Source organism: Haliotis asinina, chromosome 7, assembly GCF_037392515.1.
Source record: "Haliotis asinina isolate JCU_RB_2024 chromosome 7, JCU_Hal_asi_v2, whole genome shotgun sequence".
Taxonomy (NCBI): domain Eukaryota; kingdom Metazoa; phylum Mollusca; class Gastropoda; order Lepetellida; family Haliotidae; genus Haliotis; species Haliotis asinina.
In genome coordinates this window covers 14,816,684-14,840,488 of record NC_090286.1, presented here as the reverse complement: position 1 = coordinate 14,840,488, position 23,805 = coordinate 14,816,684, and the positions used below count along the sequence as shown (strand labels likewise).

At 42.5% G+C, this 23,805-nt stretch overlaps 1 protein-coding gene across 1 annotated transcript in view; it reads left to right on the top strand.

The window, feature by feature from the left end:
* LOC137291417 (uncharacterized) overlaps window positions 1-20,903 on the top strand; it is a 32,175-nt gene extending 11,272 nt beyond the window's left edge. Inside the window, exons 13-35 of the mRNA XM_067822750.1 lie at window positions 85-267; window positions 679-940; window positions 1,435-1,582; window positions 1,909-2,166; window positions 4,597-4,860; window positions 5,635-5,872; window positions 6,090-6,321; window positions 6,647-11,338; window positions 11,483-11,818; window positions 12,034-12,199; window positions 12,421-12,889; window positions 13,469-13,616; window positions 13,953-14,073; window positions 14,269-14,540; window positions 14,946-15,312; window positions 15,670-15,884; window positions 16,359-16,763; window positions 16,872-17,016; window positions 17,137-17,334; window positions 17,805-18,179; window positions 18,420-18,730; window positions 19,913-19,981; window positions 20,229-20,903. Of these exons, the coding sequence (XP_067678851.1) occupies window positions 85-267; window positions 679-940; window positions 1,435-1,582; window positions 1,909-2,166; window positions 4,597-4,860; window positions 5,635-5,872; window positions 6,090-6,321; window positions 6,647-11,338; window positions 11,483-11,818; window positions 12,034-12,199; window positions 12,421-12,889; window positions 13,469-13,616; window positions 13,953-14,073; window positions 14,269-14,540; window positions 14,946-15,312; window positions 15,670-15,884; window positions 16,359-16,763; window positions 16,872-17,016; window positions 17,137-17,334; window positions 17,805-18,179; window positions 18,420-18,730; window positions 19,913-19,981; window positions 20,229-20,273 (9,919 nt within the window). The 3' untranslated portion in view covers window positions 20,274-20,903. The remainder of the gene's footprint in view (window positions 1-84; window positions 268-678; window positions 941-1,434; window positions 1,583-1,908; window positions 2,167-4,596; window positions 4,861-5,634; window positions 5,873-6,089; window positions 6,322-6,646; window positions 11,339-11,482; window positions 11,819-12,033; window positions 12,200-12,420; window positions 12,890-13,468; window positions 13,617-13,952; window positions 14,074-14,268; window positions 14,541-14,945; window positions 15,313-15,669; window positions 15,885-16,358; window positions 16,764-16,871; window positions 17,017-17,136; window positions 17,335-17,804; window positions 18,180-18,419; window positions 18,731-19,912; window positions 19,982-20,228) is intronic.
* The last annotated feature ends 2,902 nt before the right edge of the window (window positions 20,904-23,805 follow it).

Sequence of the window (23,805 nt, the reverse complement as noted above, 5' to 3'; positions counted from 1 at the left end):
AAACTGACTTGGTTCAGTGCAAACACTACAGCTGTGTAGGCGATACGTTGCGTTGTGCTCTATGTAGTACGGTTTGTATTTCAGTGGTGCCGTAGAGATCACAGGGATGATGACCGTCGATGCCTTTGTGGCGAAGACAGGCTTGAAGATGGTATCCAGTGTCCACTCAAGTTCCAGTCTCAAGGGCCGCGTGGAGCTGTCCAGAGGGCAGATCTTCAACCTGGAGCTGGACATGCCCCAGGATAAAATGGAGATCTTCAATGTCAAGTAAGGGCCAAAATAACTTCTTTCAACAGCACACGTCTTCGCTTTCAGTTTAAGCAGTCACTGGTTGACAATACTGGCCTCTCGAAAACTAATCAATATCTTTCGACATAGTTGTGCTATGCTCCGCTTGTTAGAGTTTTGAGCTTCGCCGAATGAATTTTAGTCACTTGACCAAGTCAGTATACATGAATAAGAAATAAGTCCGTTTTATCTACGAGTACAAGTCAGCGTAAGCAATCACCTCACGCTGTTTTTTGTCATTAAGTATTATGTTACTGATGATTTATCTTCTTGGTTGCAATATTGTCACCGGGATGTAACCTCGCAATACCTTCACTTCTATGTATACATTCTACGCGCTCCTCGGTTAGCCGAGTCCGCCACTAACACGACCCGTACTGTGCCAATCAGGTCCAGCTTCTTCATCGTGCACGACAAGGTGGAGAAGGAGCAGAGAATGATTCAAGAAAACAGGAAGACAAGGAGGGTTTGTTCGGGAGACCGTCTGGCCAAGTTCACGGGGGTAGAACTGTGTGGAGAGATCTCCTTCCCCAACGCATCCATGATAAACGACTCACCATACTTCCCATTCACCGGACCTGTTAGCTTCGGTTTAACACTGTCCAAGAAAGACACGCATTCTGGATACAAGATGGTCGTCAAGAGCATTGCTGTAAGTCTGCGACCAATATCTTGTTTACAGTAAATATTTGACGTATTATTAGAAATACAATTTGGCCCATGTCGTCGAATGGAACTCATGAGTGTTCGTCCAATATCACTGCATTCTAAGTTCTTCAAGAAGAAATTGTAAATTGTTAAGTCTAGCATATACATGTAGACCACGATGGTAGTAGTCAGCAATCATGAATTCAGTACAAAGTATTGATCACAGCCCTCATAATGCATTTAATAACATATATACATTTACAACCTGGAAATATGTCTGTTTAGTCTTTAAATGTGTAGTACACATAGTAACTGATTTACAGTGATCAATTTTACCAGCTGGGGAAGCAACTTATTTTATTATCTACTATTATCGGTACTGAGTGATCAGTGACTGTGTAAACATCTCTGACTGGCGGGCAGTATTACTCAGCAATACACTTGCTTATGTCGAATAAGACACCCGTCAACATACTGTAGAGGTTTTTTGTGTTTTAGACACGGGACAAGTTATTTGGCCAGCTTGGATTTGATACTCCTGGCTCCAGCGTCAAACGAGCCATGTCTCTTGATGTAGCAGTGAACTACAAAGAGAAGGCAATGGAAATCGGACTTGTCACCCCATGGAAAAAAGCCGTATTCACATGTAAGCTACTTCTCCTTGAATATGGCGTGTTTGTTTGGTTTCACCCTGCTTTGGGAAGCAGTTCCGTTTTATCAGAGCGCGGCAGCGTCATATACGTTGAATACCGAGACTGATGTAGTGCCACCTGCTATCTCAAACTCGGTGTCCACAGATCAGTTTTTTCGAATTTTTCGAAGTTATCAAAGTTATTACAGACTGAACTCTTCACTACAAAGACACGCTCTGCAAAGAAGGATTCTAGGTGTAAGAAGTAAGGATGAATGATTAAAGTGTTATTTCAGTTAAGTCTGTGAAATGGTAGTGGTAAGAGGTTCCGTGTGTTGTAGCATCTCTGGTGGACAGCGTGAACAGGAAGCAGCTGAAGGGGACTCTCCTGCTTGACCAAAAGGACTTGTATGGTCTTGACACCCAGGTCAGGATCAGCAAGAAGGGAAGTCAGGTTACGTACCTGCCCACGGTGGAGTTACGGAGATTGACCAACACACAGCAGATTCTCACTGGCTCCATTACCAGGGACGGCATTCAGAAGATCGACATCGACCTCACTACAGACATCCTCACAGCAGAGCCGGCCAATGTTAAAGGTAATCACTAAGTTGTCGTTCAATAGAGAGGGCTGACTGATAAGTTCCGAGCAGAGGAATTGATGAATGGTAATTACTGTTGTGGATATTCTGTCTCACATGCACAGCCACAAAACGGCTCAACAAAGTGCTTTGCTTTGTCCTGTTAGTAACATTAGCACTGGTGTTTAGGAAAATTGATCTATACATATGGAAATTAATTAAGCAACACCAAATTCAAAGACACATAAAAACTTAACAAAGTTTAACGAAGTAATTTTGATGATTGATTATTCAATTTTGATGTATTGACATACAGCATGAGCTTTTCATGGGTTGATATGACGCGCGTGAAGCTTGCACAGCGCACGTGCATTGCTTTAACCTCAACTTTCGAAAAATGCACTTTTTCCCTGGGGTGTTTACAAGCGCAGGTTGTCGATTGCATTCGGTTTTTCATTCATTTCAATGTCATGGCACGTAGGAAATTATCAGAGGCCACTCGTTGGCAAATAATCGGCATGAGGAATGCTGGTATGTCTCTAAGACAAATCGGGACTCAAATCGGACGACATCATTCCATAATTTCAAAACTTTTGAAAAAATACCGGGCCACTAATGAAGTTAAAGACCTGCCTAGACCAGGAAGACCCAGGAAGACCACAGTCCGGGAGGACAGAGCTTTACTGAGACTTGTACGGCGCAGGTCCTTCGACTCGAGCTCTCGGTTGAGACAGGAGTGGCTTCCAGGGAGACCCATCTCGAACAGGACTGTTCGGAATCGTCTGAAAGCTGCAGGATACCGGGCAAGGAGGCCAATCAAGCGACCCAGACTGTCTCCAGCCCATAAGGCAGCCCGACTGGCCTGGTGTAATGACCGTTTGCACTGGAACATTGCCTCTTGGAGGAAGGTCCATTTCTCAGATGAGAGCCGGTTCTTGCTGCACATGGTGGACGGTCGTACTCGGGTCTGGAGGCAGAGGAACACAGCAATGGCTCCACGGAACATCCAGGAGACTGTGGCCTTTGGGGGAGGTTCCGTTATGGTATGGGGGTGCATTTCCATGAACTGCAAGTTGGATATCATTACCATCCGTGGCAACCTTAACGGTGTTCGTTACCAACAGGAGGTTCTTGACAGGGCTGTGGTACCTCATTTTGAGAACCATCCTCTGGCAACGAGACCCATATTTATGGACGACAATGCTAGACCTCACAGGGCGCATGCTGTAAATGATTTTTTGCGGCAAAATGCAATTGACAGAATTCCATGGCCTGCCATGAGCCCTGACCTCAACCCCATTGAACATTTGTGGGACTTTATTGGCCGTCGTGTGAGGCAGAGAGACCCACCAGTCCATAATCTCAACGAATTGACGGCTGCCCTGCATGAGGAGTGGAACAGGATCCCCCAGAATCAGATCCGGAGACTCATCCAAGGAATGAGGAGGCGTCTGGAATCGGTGGTGCGTGCGCAGGGAGGACACACTAGATATTGATGAAAGTCGGTGTGCAGACTCTCAGATGACTGTTCTTTCTTTCCATGTGACATTTGTGTTAATACACCTGACAACAACGTCTGTGGATGAATAGTAAATTGTGTCCATTTTTTCATGAATTTAAGACAGTTTTAAGAATTTGGATTTCGTTGCAATAAAGCAAAGTCTTGATACTTTTTCCCTTTAAGTTGTTTGTCAGAGATCGTCTGTTGAATAAAAAAGTGTCAAACTATATCAACCCGGCATATTTTGATTGTCAGAACACTTCAAAGTTGCTCCAATAGAAAAAATTGGGGTGTTGCTTGATTAATTTCCAGGTGTATAGTATTTGCAGAAAAGGGCTAAACACTAAAACAGTTGAGCAGACATGTTCCACTTTTGAGGCATCTGTGATGCAGAATTAAGACTAAGTGACATTGGAAGGTTTGAACATATGTGGTCTTCCATCAAGACAATACACCAGAGTACATGTTACGTACCGCCATGGATACAATCCACGTTTATAGATTTGACCGTCTTCAGCACCCACTTCATTCTCTTGATCTTGGTCCGCCATATTCACAACTGTACCAAAACACCACGAAAACTATTGAGAACTATTGAGAACGTTTTAGACGGCTGTGGTATTCCAACAAATTCGAGATATCATCTCTCTAACAGACTATGTCTATGAGAGAGGGACTATTCTGAAACGTAGATCATGTTATTAAAGATGTTTAGCTCTTTGTTATGTTTTTTGGGAGGCTTAATAGAAAGTAGCGACCTACAGATTTTAGGCTGAGTGCATATGATATTGCCACATGTTCAAATATTTTACTATGTTGGCACACAGTACCTCTTGTCTGTACAGCCTGTTAGACCCATGGTCCCAAGTCCTAACAAATTAGTGTCGAAGATGTAATGTCTCTGATTTATGTTAATAAGCCCCGAATATTCCCCTGTTTCCCGACAGCTGGTTACGTTAACACGAAGGCCGAAAAGACCTTGAGCGGATCTTACAGCTATAAAAAGGATGAGTATAAGTTCCTTGCACGAGCTTTGATAGCAAACAGCGGAAAGTCAACCACACGGATCGTGCCAACCCTCGTCATCAGTATGCCAAAGAGAGAGTTTATCAACCTGAAAGGATCAGCCGAGTACAAAACTAGAAAGTCCTTCAAGATAGACACAGTGGTCCAGATGGAACCCATCCTTCAGAATCCCTTCAAATTCAAGGGTAAGTGAACCTGACCATGTTTTCGTATCAGTCACTGGATCCACACTATCATCTGTTTGGCTCAAAAGCGGACCGATGAATTGCAGTCTAGGTCGAAAACTAATAAGCATAACATACTCAATGAAACGCTGATTATAATCAGAACATCATACCAACTCGTTCGGGATTTTGCAGAACATTAAAAAAATTGTTTCTCAAACTATCATTGAAATATTGACACAGTTCACTATTTGTTACGAGGGAGGAGTGGAAAGAAAGGGACAGCCAGACACTTTCTCGACACTTGTGCACGTGGTTCTCGAACAACTGGCTAAGCCTTTCTCTGCACTTCTCCCTTGTAATAAAAAGTGAACCTTGTGAATATTTTAAAGATTGTTTATTAAACAACCTTTTTATTATTTGGACAAAAATCTTACAGAGATGGTATGATGTTTTGATTATAATCAGCGTTTCATTGAGTGTGTTATGCGTATTAGATTTCGAGTTAGACTGCAATTCATCGGTCCGCTTGGGAGTGTGTTATGCGTATTAGATTTCGAGTTAGACTGCAATTCATCGGTCCGCTTTTGAGCCAAACGGACTATAATAAGGCAAATCATGTCGTTATCTACTGTATGTAGTATTATGTACGACAATGTGGTGACTCTTGGCTACATGCGCTTAGGAAGTTTTGGGATTAAATGGTTAAAAAGGTTTCACTTTGTTCCTGACATGCGCAGTAACAATGGTTCACTTTTGAAATGTAATGATATGTAAACATATCCTGTTATTCAGCAAACTTGCTCCGATCTGAGAGAAAGAGGCTCAGAAGGTTTAAGGGCAGTGCCCAGCTCATGTCGGACTTCATCACTCTGAAGATGAGCTCCACCCTGGAGAAGAGGGGCAAGGGGACCGTGTCCAGCCAGTTGGTCCTTGACTACAGTCTACCTAAAATCAAGAAACAAACAATTACTTTCAGCAGCAAGTTTATCGACAGAAGCACGAGGACGTCAAAGACATACAAGCTTAATAGGTACAATATGCCACTTAACATCTTCATATTTTAGGTGATAGACCTCTCTTGACATTTCACATGCAAAGTTGGCTTTCGGCTCATGTATGTGTGAGTTTCATGTAGGTTTGACCTTTGTGATGTGACTATTCGCTCTACTATCTAACCCATGTGACTGAGATATTGTTTGACTAATGCTAATGGTTACATGATGTTTCATGTTGCTTCCTTTTTACAGCAACTTGGATGTGAAACAGAACAAGGAATACAACATGATCTTAGATGTGGGTGTAAACAGCATGTCTCGCCACAAGGAGTTTGAGATGAAGTTCCGGCACGGGGCAGCTGTACGTGACATGAAGGACAAGAAGAAGGAGTTAAGCCTACGTGCTTCCGTGGACCATAAGGTCGCTTCCTCTGGCAGTCCCGCATCTATTGACTACAATGTCAAAGTTGTCTACCCTCCCAAAGTAGGTACATTTAAAACGCTGTGAAATGTGCTTCCGTTTGGTTGTTATTAAACACCGCACTCAGCAATATTCCAGCTATATGGCGGCGGTCTGTAAGTAGTCGATTCTGGACCAGACAATTCAGTGATCATCATCATGAGCATTGCTCTACGCAATTGATATTGGATGACGAGTACCAGTTATAGCGTTATTCGCCTCTAACTACAAGCATGAGTTACTGACGATCAATTCTAATCCGGATCTTCATGGGTACATGACATACATGAAAGGACACTGCGTCCAATTAGTCGAACCATCTGGGTCACTCTCACATTTGTCTTTCCAGGATGTGAACGTCCATGCTAAGGGTCACCACAGTCATGATAAGAAGAACCTGGCCTCCTCCTTGTCCGTGTCCTACGGCAAGAAACAGAATCTAAACACAGCCTTCAAACTTAGAGATCGCACTCGCAACAAACTGCTCAACTTAGAGGGCTCATTTACCCTCGTCTACCCTGGACGGGACATAGAATTTGTCAGTAATCTCACACAGAAAAGCCGCTCAAAATACCTACACATTACAAATCTGAATCTGCAGAAGGGACAAAAATCAACACTTGTGACGTCTTTTGAGAGACCCACGTCTAACAGCTTTGACTTATCAAGTGAAGCAGTCATCCATGGATATGAGCCTGTGCGTTTTGAGGGATCTGCAAATCTTAACTGGAAAAATCTTAAACTCTCAGGAAAGGTAACCAGGAAGGGTGACGTCTATGGGTTAATAGGGGAGTCTGTTGTCAATACAAAACAGAAGAATGGTAAATGGAAGATGGTGGTAGACTACCTCAAGAAGCAGGTTACAGTCACAGCAAACGGTGGAAAATACGGTGATAAGTATAAAGCAGCTTTTGACGCTGAATTAAATGGAGAGACTGCTGCTAGGCCTAGATATTCTGGATCGGTTCTATTCCATAACAAAGGTGGGGCCAACAGGAGAATGGGAGGAAACTTTGAATTTAGAAGTCCTATAGAGAATTATAAAAGGATTGCCGGAGATTTCGACTATTCCAATGACAGGAAGGATATCAGTGTTAAGGGTTCTGCAGGATATGGACGTAAACAGATTTCAGCAACTGCAAGTATGGACAAGCCTTTCACAATAACAAATTTGGGTCTCAGCTTTGCTGCAACAACACCATTCAACGGATTAGAAGCCATTGAGATGAATGTCATTAATAAGTTTGATAAAACAATACTGACTCAAGTCAAATATGTTGTGGGGCCTCACAATGCTGACATGAAGTTTAATGCTGAATATACTGTCACGGCTCTCAAAAGAGACATCCAGGCAGGGATTGTATTTAAATCCAGTCAACGTGCATACAGAATTGTATCTGTCACCATTGAACACAGTGACGATGGGCACACATATAGTATGAGCAAAGTGAAATATAATGACAATGGAGACATGTACAACGCAGAATTTGACATGAATGCTATAAATACAAGAATTAATTTCAATGGAAATGGTAAACTCGTCCTGACATCTCCAAATCACAAGATTCTTACGACCCTCCATCATGAACATCGCCCATATGCTCTAAGTACCGTTTTTAACACTGACTGGGGCAAGGGACAGAAGCTTCGTGTTGATGTAAGTGCTGATTATGAAAAGATCGTCAACACCAAGGTGAACAGCGCGATAATTATCCAAACACCTTGGACACCAGTTAATGACGTAGATGTTAACCTCAACTTTGAACAAGGAAGGGGATACCTCAAGCTGCATACATTAGCTAAGAGGGATAGACAAACTCTGGTCCTGCTTGACTCAAATTACCGAAGAAATCACGGTCTTGCTGAGTTTGATGTTAGCCTAACTGGGTCGCTGTTAGAAAATGACATCATAGGTAAAGTGAATGTGAATGAATATGAGAGTAATCCAAAGAGAGGACATGCGGAATTCCAGTGGGCAAGAACTCAGAAGATATCAATGGATGTGTACCTTGATTTACAACCGATGATGCACAGTGTTGACTCCAGTGTCCGGATCACTACACCATTCAGGGATGCAGGAAATATCGTTTTAAAGTTAAAGAACAAAAAACGAAGTGGAGAATATGTTTCCAAATTGACTCTAGAGTATGGCCTTGGTAGGTTCATTACAGGAGAAACTCATGTTAACCTAGACAACTTGAGGAATTTCAGAGTAAGCATTGACTCTTCCTTCCCAAAAATGCAACATTTTGAAAGTGGAATTAAAATGTCCGGATCAGTCAAGAAGGTCGCCAAAGTCTCAGCCGATGTTGAACTACGGCCATTGATGGGAAAAGTGGCCGCAGAAGCCACCTGGAACCTTGTTAAACAGCTCAGTGGCGTGTTCAGGTTAGACACACCATTCAAGGCGTTCAGATACCTTCAAGTGACAGGGACCCATCTCACAAACAGACGTGACAAGACATGTCAGTTGAAAATGGAATATCATCCCAGCAAAGAGATCGTCCTGAACACTACATATCATATCAATTCTATTACCGATTTTGCACTTGCCACGGCCCTTGTTACCCCCTATCCTAAGTATGGGAAGTTTGAAGCTGAAGTATCCTTCAAGAAACCAGGCATTGCAATGGAGGGACGAGCATCTTTGAAGACTCCTTTTGAAAAGTACAAAGTTATTTCAGCTAATTTTAACCATGCCATGACCAGTCGAAATATTCAGACCCACGTTGAGGCTAGTTACGGACCAGGGAGGAAGATTGAATCAGACCTCTATCTGAATTTGAATAATGGGGTTGGTGGTACTATAACACTCCACTCGCCATTTAAGGGGTTTGAGACCATCAGAGCAACCCTTAATCATCAAGGTAAAACATGGAGGGACTTCACATCGAAGACAGAAGTCCAGTATGCAAATCAGCGAATTGAGGGAGATGTTTCATTTAGACATGATTCTAAAACAGTTGGATCCCTTTTCGTGAAGACACCATTCCAAGGATTTGAAAACATAAATGCCAAGATTAATAGAGAAGGTATTATTAATGATTTCAAATTGAAGGGAATCCTTACATACGGCACTAAGAATCATGAAGGTGCACTTCAGTTTGCAATGAAAGATGACCGTTTTGGCTTTGCGTCTGTGCTGAAGTCACCATACCTTGAAGACATGAAAGTAACCTATATGATGAATGGTAACTGGTCAGACTTCTCAACCAAGTCAGAAGTGGCCTATGGTTCAGCCTACAAATTGGACGAAGATGTAACCTTCAAGGTTAGTGGCACGGACTTTAGCGTTCGTTATGACTCTGGATATACTTGGCAGGGTACAAGCAGATCTTTTGGAATCACAGCTGTCAAGCAAGGAGACATTGATAACTTTAATGCAGAGCTTGGGGGAAAGTTCAACACCAAAATAGTTCACGCTGTTACATCATTCCAGAAGGGCAGAATATCAAGGGGCAATTTTAGACTTACCACACCCTTTAAACGATACACTGATATTGGAGGTTCCTTTGATCACAGCGGGGATGAAACCCATTTCACAACAAATGCTAGATTCAACATTCGGGACAACATGGAGTATGAAGCAAGAGTTGAAAACCTGAAACAAGGTAAAAGGAGGATTGAAACTACCATTGAACTAAAGACACCTCACAATGGCCATGAAGATTACAAGTTAACATATCAGCATAGCTTGAGGAAAGACAGACTGATAGCAGAGGCAGAGGTTTACCGAAACAGACGCAGAGCCTATTCCGCTGATATGAATGTAGCCTACACTGTCCCGTTCACTGGCACCCTGAACATCATCACACCCCATGAAGGATACAGAAATATCAAAGCATCTGGAAACTATGAGAAGAGAAACAGCCGCCACACATTCTCTGCCACTGCGCATGTTGGTAGGCACGGTGCTATCACTGCAGAGTCAACTGTTGATACCAGTGGCGCCCCTTACAGAGGTAGCGCTACCGTGAATACACCTTTCACAGGATATGAACAAATAACAATGCTCTTCACACATCGGGGGGAACATATCCGTGACTTTAGAACAACACTGACAGCAAATCTTCCCCAAATGGAAACAATAGCTGGGGAAGTGTCCAACGTCTTCCGTAGAGGAAAGGATTATAATGGGCTGTTCACACTGACAAGCGGCCTCAAGAACATGGAAGATATAAGAATATTGCTAAGAGGTTTAAGGACGGAAGATATATCAGAGTTCCATTCTGAAGTTGGTTGGCAAAAAAGCAAAGTTATCACCACTTCTTCAACATTCCGCTTTGTAAACAATGCGAATGGGGTTGACTTGGCAACTGGAACATCCATTACAACTCCATTTAGCCAACTTGCCACTGCGAACTTCAAGATGGATCACATGCACAATTCTGAAAAACTTGCTGAGAGGATCGCTTTGGACTACAATGGAAAATCGTATCTGGATGCAGACATGGACTATACTCATGGACGTCGACATGAGTGTTCCGTCAATGTAAGAACACCTCGACCCATGTCAATGAGAGTGGATGGTCAGTATGAGAGGAACCAGTTTAGCACAGACCTATTCCTTAACTGGAACCAAGATGATCTTGAGAGTAACGTCAAATTTGAGACGGCCTACAATGATAGAACTGTCAATGCTAACGTTGACACCGACTTGAAGTTCACGGTTATCCACCCAGTGCGAACCATGGGAATTGAGACTGTGGTAAAGAGGCTTCCTATGCAAATGCAAAACAAAGCCCTCATTACCTGGGACCAAAAGAATGGCAACACATTTGCTTATGATGTGCAGTGGAATGACCGAAATAGCCGATATCGACAAGCCCGTGATGGCAGTGTCCAGGTTGTAGTGCCAACAAGAAGTGTGATAGTCCGTGGATCCTATGTTAACAGTACGTCTGGTAAGAGCTTAGACACCACAGTCATGTGGGACTCAGAGAGAGACCAGACGAAACAAGTGGCTGTCAAGCTGGACATGGATCAGAGGAGTACTTCTGTTAAGAGGTCTGTCCTGGTCCATCTACCATCAATTAAAAAGGTAAGAATCTCCTATAATAAAACGTTTGTTAAGTGAAATAATGATACAACCACATCAAAATACATGGATAGATCGAATTTCAAACCCTTGCATGATCTGAACAAACCTTTATACAATATCTGAAATATGCATTCTTGTGTATAGGACTACAAACTGGAAACATCCATGATCAGAAACCAAGGCAACGTTCTGGTAGACGGAACAACGGTATTCACTTATTCTCCTGATCCACGTAAGGCTTTAACTCTCACCACAAAGTTGGAGAATTTGGGGCGTAGTGGTCACAACAACTACACCGTGTCTGTTGGCATCAATCACCCTTCCACCTACACCAACCTACTGTTGAACACACACCTGGGCAAGACCTCCACGACCTGTTCCAGTGGCCTCCTCCTGTCTTATGAAGCACGGAACAGGGAGAAGAAGTACTTCGTCCTCAGGGGTGACGTAAACCACAAACTGAATAAGATGAATATTGAGGTAAGACCTTACGTTCGTACTAATGTTGCCTAATATGCGTTTGGACAATACAACTCAATATGCCTTTAATTTTCAAGCGTCTGACATGACATTAAATCTTCTATCTGAATGTAAATTCCGGATTAGAATGTACTTTTATGATAAAAGAGAAATGTGATGAGCTGGTATGAGACATACTGATGCAGCTATATTTTATTGACTACTGGCGATTGCAGGCGAGCTCCCCACTGAAACATGTGGTACTGAGTGGCTGGATGTATAAGGGCATTGAGTACCACTTTGGACTCACTAATACCTACGACCACAACAAGGTTGTCAACACAGAGATCATGGTCGACACTGACAGGAAAACACTCAACTTTGACTTTGCCTACAACTCTGGTACGTGTAACATTTTTAAAAAAATGAATTCCCATATAATCATGATTCTTTGATTATTTTTCTCAGAAATGTTAAATATCTTACATTCAATGCCGCTGCCAGATTTTGTTCAAAATTAATAATGGATACGAAGTATTTCAAGATGCAGATACTAGTTTGTGGCCATGTATGGCCGTATAGGCTACCGACATTTTCTATGTGACATCGTGTCCTGCTTCCAGAGGATCCTAATGACAGCATCCACGTGTCGGCGGGCTACGTGAACGACACAGCCGTCCAAGCTGAAATCTACAGAAAGGTCAACCAGCAGCGTGTTCCAGAGAGCTGGGTAGCCGTGCGTCTCAACTCGTCGCACATCCTGCACACCCGCGTTACCTGGAGGCCTAACTCTCTCGTTGAGCTGCAGCAATTTGTGTCGTCCAAGGTGATGGTGTACAGTTATGTGATGAACGAAGCCGCGAGTGAAGTGTCCCAGGCTATGGGGCAGGAAGTGACGGCCAAATACAACAGAATCGCCAACGAAATCTTCAATGAAGTAAAACCAGTTTTTACTCTACTAGAGAAGGAAATGGCGAATGCCAAGGTCAATTTGGACGTAGTAAGACGGGAAGTGCGCAGAGCGTATAGACGGAACGATTTGTTTATCAAGGACATGGGCGATGCTGTCAATGGCGCGTTCAACCAGATGTTGTAAGTTGACTTACATTTACGTTCATACACTGAGTGAGTGAGTTCGGTTTAACGCCACTTTATTCCACCAATGTCACGAGACCAGAAATGAGATTCACGCATTGTACCCAAGTGGGGAATAGAACCCTGATCTCCTCCGCGACAAGCCAACACTTAAACCACTAAGCTATCCCACCGTACATATAAAGCTAAATTTATGTTTGTCTTGTTTATCAGTACATTGCCTTGTTAGGCCTTTTCACTTGCATGACTCAAGGCCTGGACTCGATTCCTGGGGAATAATGAGTGAAGCAGGTCTCGTGTGTGTCGCCCGCCGTGATACTGCTACTGAAAGACTTGTTTAATCCTTGTCGCACATACTGCAACGGTCCACACAATCTGTCATCACATACTGTGATCACCCGATGTCCTTTAGTCGGGTTTTTTCGTAGAGACAGGGGACAAAACTTACTCCATAATGGATATAGGATATCAGATATTTAAACTGAACTTATCAATATCGGCTTGGGACTGTTTTTCATTCAAACATTTCCTTTTCAGTTTCTGTCAGCAATTATTATAGGCATATGTCTGTTTCAGTGGCGGATTTGGGAACTTTGTTGACGAATTTGAAAGGTTCTATGTGACGACTGAAAGGACCTTCACACAACTGCTTCACACCCTTAAGAACTACCCGATCACTCAGAAATATATGCAGTTTGTAGATCAGCTCATCAATGATATCAAGGTGTGTATATGGTTGATTCACGCATTAGTCACTAAGATGGTCGTAAGTCACTAAGGTAACCTTAGTGCAATGTTTAAGAGTACTAGTCTCAGTGGACTGAAAGTATCATAACAGATTGACTGGATCGTAACACACATGTACACTCATACATCCGGGGATGGGGGGGATGTTGTATGGCATGTGATTACAGACATGTTGATGTTATGGCATTCTTTATTTTTTTAACGTAGACTATGAAATCTTTATATGCCATACATATAACTAGGGCACAATTAAAGCTGTGTCAGGTGTTTATTATTACATATCCATGAAATGTTTATTTTGTCATATGTTCAGAAATTCCGCCAGACGAGTGCAGCCAAGTTCCAGATGTGGACATACCAGATGGACAAGGCATCTAACGAGCTGTACAGGTCTTACCTTACAAACACACGTTCTTTGCAGAGGAGAATAAAAGGTGGGTGTCTAACATTCCAGTTAGCAGCACAACAGTAGCATACTATGAGAGCAGATTATCATTACTGTAAAATGTTGTCTCCGATATATACTCGAATTTGTTGCGTATGCTAGGTACGTCACATGGCATGTGTTATGTCATGCAAGTTTTACACGTATGTGAGGGTCCTCACATGCTGTGTGTTATGTCATGCAGGTTTTGTGACCACCGTCATGGAGCATCCAAAGGTGAAAGGCATCCGGGCGACCTACGCCAACCTGAAGTCTCGCGTTGCTAGCCTACCGGAAGTGGACTACAAACAGTATGGAGAAATCATAGATCGAGCCATACAGAAGGCCCTGGATTCCCTGGAGCTGGGAGACAAGTACAAGGCGATGAAGACAAAGGCAAAGGAAGCATTTGAATCCCTAAACATCCATCATGACCTGAAACGGGCCTATGGTATTGGAAACGAAATCCACCAACAGGTATTGTATTACCGTTTTATCCTGTCATTTTACATGCTTGTTGTGCACTGATCTTTATACCCGTGAAGGTCCCGGGGTAGAATAGGCCTACAGCAACCCATACTTGCCATAAAAAGGCGACTATGCTTGTCGTAAGAGGCGACTAACGGGATCGGGTGGTCAGACTCGCTGACTTGGTTGACACGTCATCGGTTTCCAATTGCGAAGATCGATGCTCATGTTGTTGGTCACTGCATTGTCTGGTCCAGACTCGATTATTTACAGACCGCCGCCATGTAGCTGGAATATTGCTGAGTGCGGCGTAAAATTAAACTCACTCCCTCACGGTTCTTTATATATGCGGTACGGTGGTACAGTGGTTAAACCCTCCTGAGAATCTCATGTTATGATTGTATGTTATTACAGCTGGTCTGGGCTTACAAATATTGGGATCTGGATTCCAATCTCCGTCTCACCATGCTCAGGCTGTACGAGGCATCACGCGACATGATTTTCATGGAACTGAACAAACTGAAGGACAGTCTGGTGGACCTTGACAAGTCCAGGGTTATTGTGTATGACCCACTGAATGGAGAGCTGCAGGTGGAACTATATCTGCCGATTCCTCTCAAGTCTCTGGCAGAAGCACCGGACTTCAACATCCGCCGTTACGTCCACAAGATGAAGACCTTTGCCAACAGATACATCCCTGGCAGGAACTACTCTGTGTGGGACACCTATTACAAGTTTGTGCCTTCGCTGGACTCATCAACATGGATGCCACCTTATAAAGGTGAGCCATAAAGGCAGTCGGCATGGAGCTGTCGGATACAGAACGGGAGAGTCAAATGCGCACAGTCACTGCGCATAGTCGCTGCACAGTCAGTGACTGATTCATATTGTGTATTCTCTAAACAATTGTTTCACAGTAATGGATATCAACCTGTTCGTTAGAATTAATTATTCAGGGATGTTGGCAGTCGACATTTTAATAACACTATCATTGCAGATAAACGCCTTATTTACATCTCAGGATGTTCTACACGCCAATCTGACAAAATTTCAAGTATTGATGATGGTATTTCAAGTTGATGATATTTAGATATCCGTGATCTGAAGTCTCGTTATAACACAGGTGTTCTCTTCACAGCCTATGCAGCGGTCGTGGGTAACCAACACTTCATTACATTTGACCAGAGGCACTTTGATTTTGCTGGACGCTGCAGCTACGTGCTGACACGTGACATGGTCAACGATACCTTCACTGTGGTCCTCAACTACGACAACAACATGCGTGCGCCAAAGAAGAAGTCACTTCTTGTCATGTTGAGCGGCATCAACATAGAGATCGCCACAGACTACAAGGTTAAAACCATATGTGGAGCAACACGAAATCTTTAGAGTCTTGTTAAAATACAAGTACTGTCAGTGCGACAGCCAAGATTGCAGCAAATACTTTTGTAATGAGGGTCGTATCATATCGGAAATACCCACATGAACATCTTGAAACAATTTTTTACAACTTTTTGAAAACATCACAGAGAATGTAGCCAATGAGGGATCTCTCAAAATTATGTACCTTACTGTTTTTGACACTGGTCTTGAACTATTAGGACTCGGAACACCCAAAGTTGTCATCTTTAAAAGATTGGGGTGTTCCAATTTGTAGGTTTTAATTTATTGTAGTGATACTGTCAAATAACGTTTGTAAGCTATCACATGGTATGGATTCCATCTTGGCCATGACACCAGACCCTAGTGCATCGTAGTCGGTAATGACGTTTGAAGTTGGTTTTGGGCGTGCCAGAGGTTGACTCTTGTTGTCTCGTACTGTTGCAGGTGCTGGTGAATGATCGGCCGGTGGAGTTGCCCTTCACACAGGGCAAGGTGGAAGCCATCAGGGAGAACTATCACATCACCATTGACGATGGTACTGGTCTGACTGTGGAGGTAGATCCAGTTAACGACATCTACACCATCGGACTGAGCGGCTGGTACCACGGTAGGGTGGCCGGACTGCTGGGAACATTCGACAACGAGGGCAGTAACGACATGCTCTCCATCACTCGGCAGAAACTGACTGATGTCACTGCCTTCGCAAACTCTTGGGAGGTTGGTCGCGGATCATGCAGAGTCTCCAACAAAGCCATCGACGTGAGCATGGTCGACGTGCATTCCGCCTACCCAGAGTGTGTTGCATACTTCAAAGCTCAGGCATCACCGTTCAGACCATGTTTCTCTGTGGTAAGTGGGACGTCAAGTACATCGTAGTATGGATTCACTGACGGCTAAATGCTGTTAAAAGACAACAGAGAGTGTCCATGTTTAGAGTCCATCTGTTGGCTGTTGTAGGTTCCTGCTGAGAAGTTCCTTCACGACTGTGTAGGTTACGTCCAGGCCGGAGCCACGCCAACCAATGGCAGCTGCAGGACAGCTGCGCAGTACACTCATCTATGCAGAACCCGTGGTGTTTACCTCAGTGTACCCACGAACTGTGGTCAGTAGTAACTTTTGTGTCTTCTCCCCATTCTGAAGAGACCAGATCTGTATGAAAATTCTCACAAAAACAATCACTACATGTACAATGCGCTTCACTCTGCCGTTTGGTCTCCTTCAGTGAGCTGTGCCCTGACCAGCGACCTGACCTCCATCAGAAGCGGTATGTCCGTGCAGCTGACCGCGTGTGACCAGGAGGCGCCACTACCGTCGTCCGCAGACGTGGTCTTGGTTCTTGAAGAGAAGAATACACAGAAATTAACAGCAACAACACTTGGTGATCTCGTTACTGAAGTTGACTCCGCACTCAGGACTGTTGGTATGTATCAGGGTGGCCATACGTTAAGTGCTACTCTCATTGTACAAAGCAGCATTTTATAGTGTAGAATTATGCCCCGTAGCTGGAAAGTGAAAGTGGTAATTTTGTCAGAACCATTCTGGAGTTTTCATACCACTCTGTAAATGTCAACTTAGTACCTCATCCTGGACTTCACACGAACAAACGTGATACACTGAAATACCATTTGAACCGCTGAAACACTACTCCCTCACACCTTTGCTACAAGGCATCCATGACTCTTTCGATAACGATCTGTTTCCTCCCGGAAAAGATACACTACCGTCACCAACATTAACGATTAGTGGAGTAATGTTAAAAACAACATTAAATCTCACACACACGCACGCGTCACTGTCACACACACTGAATTCCTTTAATAGTTTCATAATTATATTGCGCGTAGTTTTCAAAAGTAGACTGTAGTTTTCTTTCATCTTTGTCCCCTACAGGTATCAGTCAAAATAAATATGGCTTGGTTGGTTACGGAGGGCCCGGACGTCTAGTGACGGAACATAGTCGAACATTTGACGGCCAGCTCTTCAGCAAGCCGAGGGGATTCATGAAAGGCGTTGAAGGGATCGTTTACTCAGACAACAAGCATTCAGGGGACGGCCTGGCCGCCATTCGACTTGCCACCAACTACCCCTTCAGGACTGGTGTGGCCAAGGTCATCCTGTTTATCCCAGCCTCAAACTGTGAGGCCACTGAAGCCCACGTTGACATAGACGGGATACTGAAAGCTCATGGTTTCGTCATGCATGTACTTCGCAGCAAGCCAGTTGACATCAGGGACAACAGGCCTGTCAGAAATGTTCAGATATATGGTGAGTGTCTTGACATCGTGTGAGATCCGGCCATCAAACATTTTTAGATATAGGTTGAGTGTCTTGACATCTTCAGAAAACAGGCTCGCTGGAAATATGCAGATGTATATTACTTAGATTCATAGAACGTTCAGCAGAACGTCCATACCTTTATATTTAAAATGAGTGCATTTCATAACTCAGTCCAACTCACCGAGACTAAGGGCACGTTAATGAAGTTATCTCCCGTCCCATCTACAGGCATGGATCTAGCGCAGATTTTCACCATGAGGTCTCGCAGAACACGCAATGAAGATCTGTTCAAGAAGTTGGTCCAGCCAGATGACAGATGTTCTCAGCTTGCCCTGAATTCTAACGGGTCAGTCTTCGACTCCACCCACTTGCAAGATAGCAGCTCCAAGAACAAGAGAGAGTTTGTCAAGAAGTTTGCTTCCCGTGTCGCCAAGACAGCAGCTCCGCCATCGTGCCAAACATGCAAGTGTGAACAGGATGCAGCAGGGATGGGCAAAACCGTCTGTAAACCATGTGACCAGGCGTCTTTCTTGTGGAAGGTGATTGTTTAATATCGCACAATGTAACTTGTGACGCCCATCTCAATAGATGCATAACGGTCTTATTTAGGAGCAAGAGCACGAAACTTTATTTAATATTACATATATCTGGTTTTGCCTCTGTTACGGACCATCTGGAAGTAACCGGTAAGGAATTTCTTGTGGAATTCTTTAGAGGGATTGAAGTTGGACATACTTATGAATAGTATTTATCATGTGCATACATTAACGCTTTTTGCATCGTTTCTAACACAATTGCAGTGCTCAGACCGTATCTTATGTCCTCGTGGTAGTCGAATGTGTTATCTTTATGTTAAGAACTTAATGCCATTGTTTGGCGCATCTTTATAGCAAAGCTTGAGGGAATTCGTTCTCCAATGATACGTAAGTGCGAATTGAACAAAAGATATATTGACAAGACTATGTATCTTCAAGGCCCTCCATAGAAATAGCATTTACAACATTTATTATTTAGGAGATAAACATCATGTGTTGGCCAATTTCCGGGTGTTATTGAGTATTTGAAGCACGGGAATATTTCAATTGAAACCTCCGGCTGACGCCGTCGGTCCCGGAAATTGGCCAACACATGATGTTTATCGACATTGTAAACACAAAAGTAAACCAAAGGGGTTTTAGTGTCTGCACTCGTTTACATCGAATACGGACACAGCAGTGAAGTGTCATCAGCTGGCCGTTTCAGCTGGTTCTCATGGTAGCATCTGGATTTGCTCATTTGTGACGTCATTCTAACTTTACGTCACAATATGATTTGAATGACGTCACCACTGTCGATGACACAACAAAACAATTGTTTACGTGTCAATACGCGGTGAATAGTCTTTCAGTTTCCGGGAATCTAATACCATTTAATCATGTTTTTCAACCAATCAGATTACAGAACACAGTAACTTTTGGTTTACAATAACAAACTTAATAAACAAAGACGTCAGTAGCACATGTTAAATATAGACCATTTTCATTGTCCCTTGTCTCTCTGTTATTATGGCAGTCACTTGTTGTTGTAAACGTAAGCGCAACAAAGAGAATGTTTGATCCATTCTTCTACTTGGACCGGTACTTTGACTGAGCGATGCCCCCTTGTCAAAATAGAGTGCCCATGGTTGCCGTGAGGTTCCTGTGTTGCTGCATCTGTTGTATGTATGTATTGTTATGTTGTAGTACATGCCTGACTGGTGGAGCAGCAACAGACCACCCGTGGTGAGAGATGTCTTAACTGAACAACTGAAGGTACGACTCGCACGTCTCAGGAGACAATACTCAGTTCTGAAGCTTACTGGATAGTATAAAGAGAGTCCACAGGGGCTACAAACTCTCTGCGTAGACATGTTGGGTATTCTGAATGTTTTGTGAGTTGATAATTTCATGTATTGTTTTGTTTCAGATACTGACTAATCTTACTGTACTTTACTGTAGCTGGATATATCCAACGATATGGGACAGTATCTGGTTGTATCTTACTGTTCGTTTGTTTCAGGGATACCTTGGGTCAATCCAGCGCCAGGTGTCTTTGGCAGCCTGATGTCATCCTGCTGGTTAAGGAAGGTCATCTCTCCCCCGTGTTACACTACTTCAGATGTGTCAGTTGCATGTAGATTTCTAGATGTCACACTTGTTCCTATACTTTCCTCTTTGTCTACATCAGTATGTCTCCTGCTCGTGTATGACAGGGTACACCACGACAGGCTAGCTCTGCAGAGATCACCATAGATGCTGGCACCAGAAGGGACGTCGTCTCCAACGTTGTGTTCACTGAGATGTTTATAGTCGTTGTTTATCGTCATAATATTTCACTCCTTCATCATGCCACAATAATCAAAGACTGAACTATAACCCATTACATCTATTTATTAGGCAGATTAAATATGTTCTGTAGTCTTTGTTAGTTTTTAGCAAAACACATTATTAATTTGACCCTTACGTGGCTGAGTGTTCACCAGTGTACCACCAGTGTTTGGGCCAATATTCGCATTTTATATTTTGCACCGTTTGAAAAAAAATTGTTCCATGTTGTAACTTTGTACTTCTACATACATGGATGAGTCACAGTGATCCGTCAAAGTGCCAAAGTTGTAAATAAACCGTTTTTTATTGTACATAAGTCTTTTGTATTTATTTCTTCCTGAATAAAAATGTTTAGCAATTTCATAAACATGTGTTTTATATTTAATTTTAGTTATATATGCGGGAAGTACAGGACTCTTGCGTGGTTATGTATGTGTGGAGTACAGGACCCTACAGGGTTACATATGCGTGGAGTGCAGGACTCTTACAGGGTTATACATGCGTGGAGTACAGGACTCTTACAGAATTATATGTGTTGAGTACAGAACTCTTACAGATTTATATATGCGTGGAATACAGGACTCTTACAGGGTTACATATGCGTGGAGTACAGGACTCTTACAGGATTATATATGCGTGGAGTGCGGGACTCTTACAGGGTTATATATGCGTGGAGTACAGGACTCCTACAAGATTATATATGCGTGGAGTACAGGACTCTTACAGAATTATATGTGTTGAGTACAGGACTCTTGCAGGATTATATATGCGTGGAGTACAGGACTCCTAAAGGATTATATATGCGTGGAGTACAGGACTCTTACAGAATTATATGTGTTGAGTACAGGACTCTTGCAGGATTATATATGCTTGGAGTGCGGGACTCTTACAGGGTTATATATGCGTGGAGTACAGGACTCTTACAGGGTTATATATGCGTGGAGTACAGGACTCTTACAGGGTTATATATGCGTGGAGTACAGGACTCTTACAGGGTTATACATGATTGGAGTGCGGGACTCTTACAGGGTTATATATGCTTGGTGTACAGGACTCTTACAGGGTTATATATGCGTGGAGTACAGGACTCTTACAGGGTTCTATATGCGTGGAGTGCAGGACTCCTACAGGGTTATATATGCGTGGAGTGCAGGACTCTTACAGGGTTATATACGCTTGGTGTACAGGACTCTTGCGTGGTTATATTTGCGTTTAGTACAGGACTCTTACAGGGTTATATATGCGTGGAGTACAGGACTCTTACAGGGTTATATATGCGTGGACTACAGGACCCTTACAGTGTTATACATGCGTGGAGTACAGGACTGTTACAGGGTTATATATGCGTAGTGTACAGGACTCTTACGGGGTTATAGGAGCAGGGTTATAAGGACATTGTTATTTGGGCGATTCCACCAAAACGTGTACAGAACATGTTTGGGACCATAACATTTAAGCATTACTATCTTCATTTATTTCGGGGTGCCCATCACATCGGCACAAGTGAGACGATTCAAGTCATATATATAACATGACTATTTTGAATTAGAAATCAGGCTCATAGGAGACAAATATGGGTCATTTTTATTCATTTTGACTTATAGTTTACAAAGGTTTTGTTGAAAACATGTTGTGTGTTAAATACTAGGCAAACGTTATGAACAAAACTTTATTACTCTGATTGCTAATTGCTAATTTCGTGAATAAATCCCCTGAAGTGAATTTGTCTACGGCTTAATTAGTAATTTTGGTAAACTGTTTTCCAGCAGTATTTTTTCGTTACCTACCAACAAGTTTTCAGTGACTCTGTCAGTTTATGTAACTGCAACACATGGTTAAGTTTTGTATTACTTTTAAAAGTATTAATATGTAAATTACTCAGATGCAATGGCGTTATGTTACTCAAAATGAATAATGTAAAAAGATGTTAGAAAATCAAAGACAATCTCCCAAATGTTACCTACAAGTACCAACAACTGATCACATTCAAACAGATTGGTGGAATGACGTGTTCTATTTGGAAGTCGTCATAGTTGAGACCAGACGTCTCGGTGATTAGTAAGTGCATTTTGCATTTTCTGTAAGAATTTGATATGAATAAATCACAATAACATAAGATGCATAGGGCACGTATTACAACTAACCAAATTAATTTTGGTGAGGTTTTAAGATTTGTTATTGTAAAAATGGCCTAAGATTGCAAGTGGCATTGACATGGTGTCCAAATGAGACTTAGCCGGTTGTGGCTCACGTGTTTGTAGTATCATGTAGTCGTGGCTAATAAAATGAAATAGACAACACAATACGTGGCTTTAACATAATTTATACTGAAGACAATCATTTCAGATCATAAAACTGAGTACGTACATAGTGTATTGCCTATTAATAGATTGAGATGTTTCCCTGGAACTTCAAATGGCTACATAACTGAGCATTCAATAAAAATGTTCTATTCGATTTCAGTGCAGTGCCTGGTTTAGACTTTATTATATATTTTTATAATAGATTCTTTTTGATTGAAATGTCAGAAAAAAGTTAATCTTGGTGATAAAAGAAAATAATTGCATGATATCACGCGATAGACGGTAGATTCGTAGGTAACATGTGTATTCGTTCGCAACATTCCGTATTTGTAGGCAACATCGGTCAGTGTGTTTGAAGTTGTGTGTCTTGTTCAGGGCTGTCACCGATGCACTTCGAATATTAAATGTTTATCTAATGGCAGTTGTCATTGCAAAATATGGGTGATTAAAGCAGAGTCATAGTTCAGTACGACATATTATAATGTATTGAGTGTTTTAGTGACTCGTTTATCTGTACATAATGCTATATGGTAATAGTTCGAGCGTTTTGAACGTTTTGATGTGCTTTCTTTGAGTACAAATGTTAGTTGAAACCTTTGGCTAATAAAATTTCAGGTGTAATGAATTTAGTTCAGTTTCTATACTTCGTATTAAAAGCTTAGAAGACTCAATAGTATAAATACAGCCACTTACTTCAGTGCAAATATTCCAACCGCACACTGCAAGTATTTTCTGTACACAAAAGAAATACAAGTAGCTGGGTGTGTGAACATTTACAGCGTTACTAGGCGCCGTTGTTAGAATTCGTTCCACGAAAGATCTGTTGATTTTAATAACGCTGGATAGTTTTGTCTTGCATCTAAGTACACAGTTTTGTTTTCCGCTCGGCTTTCCATAACCAAATGATCGCATAAAATAATCACATGACGATCATGTGATACAAATAATCGAAACTTCCGGCTATCA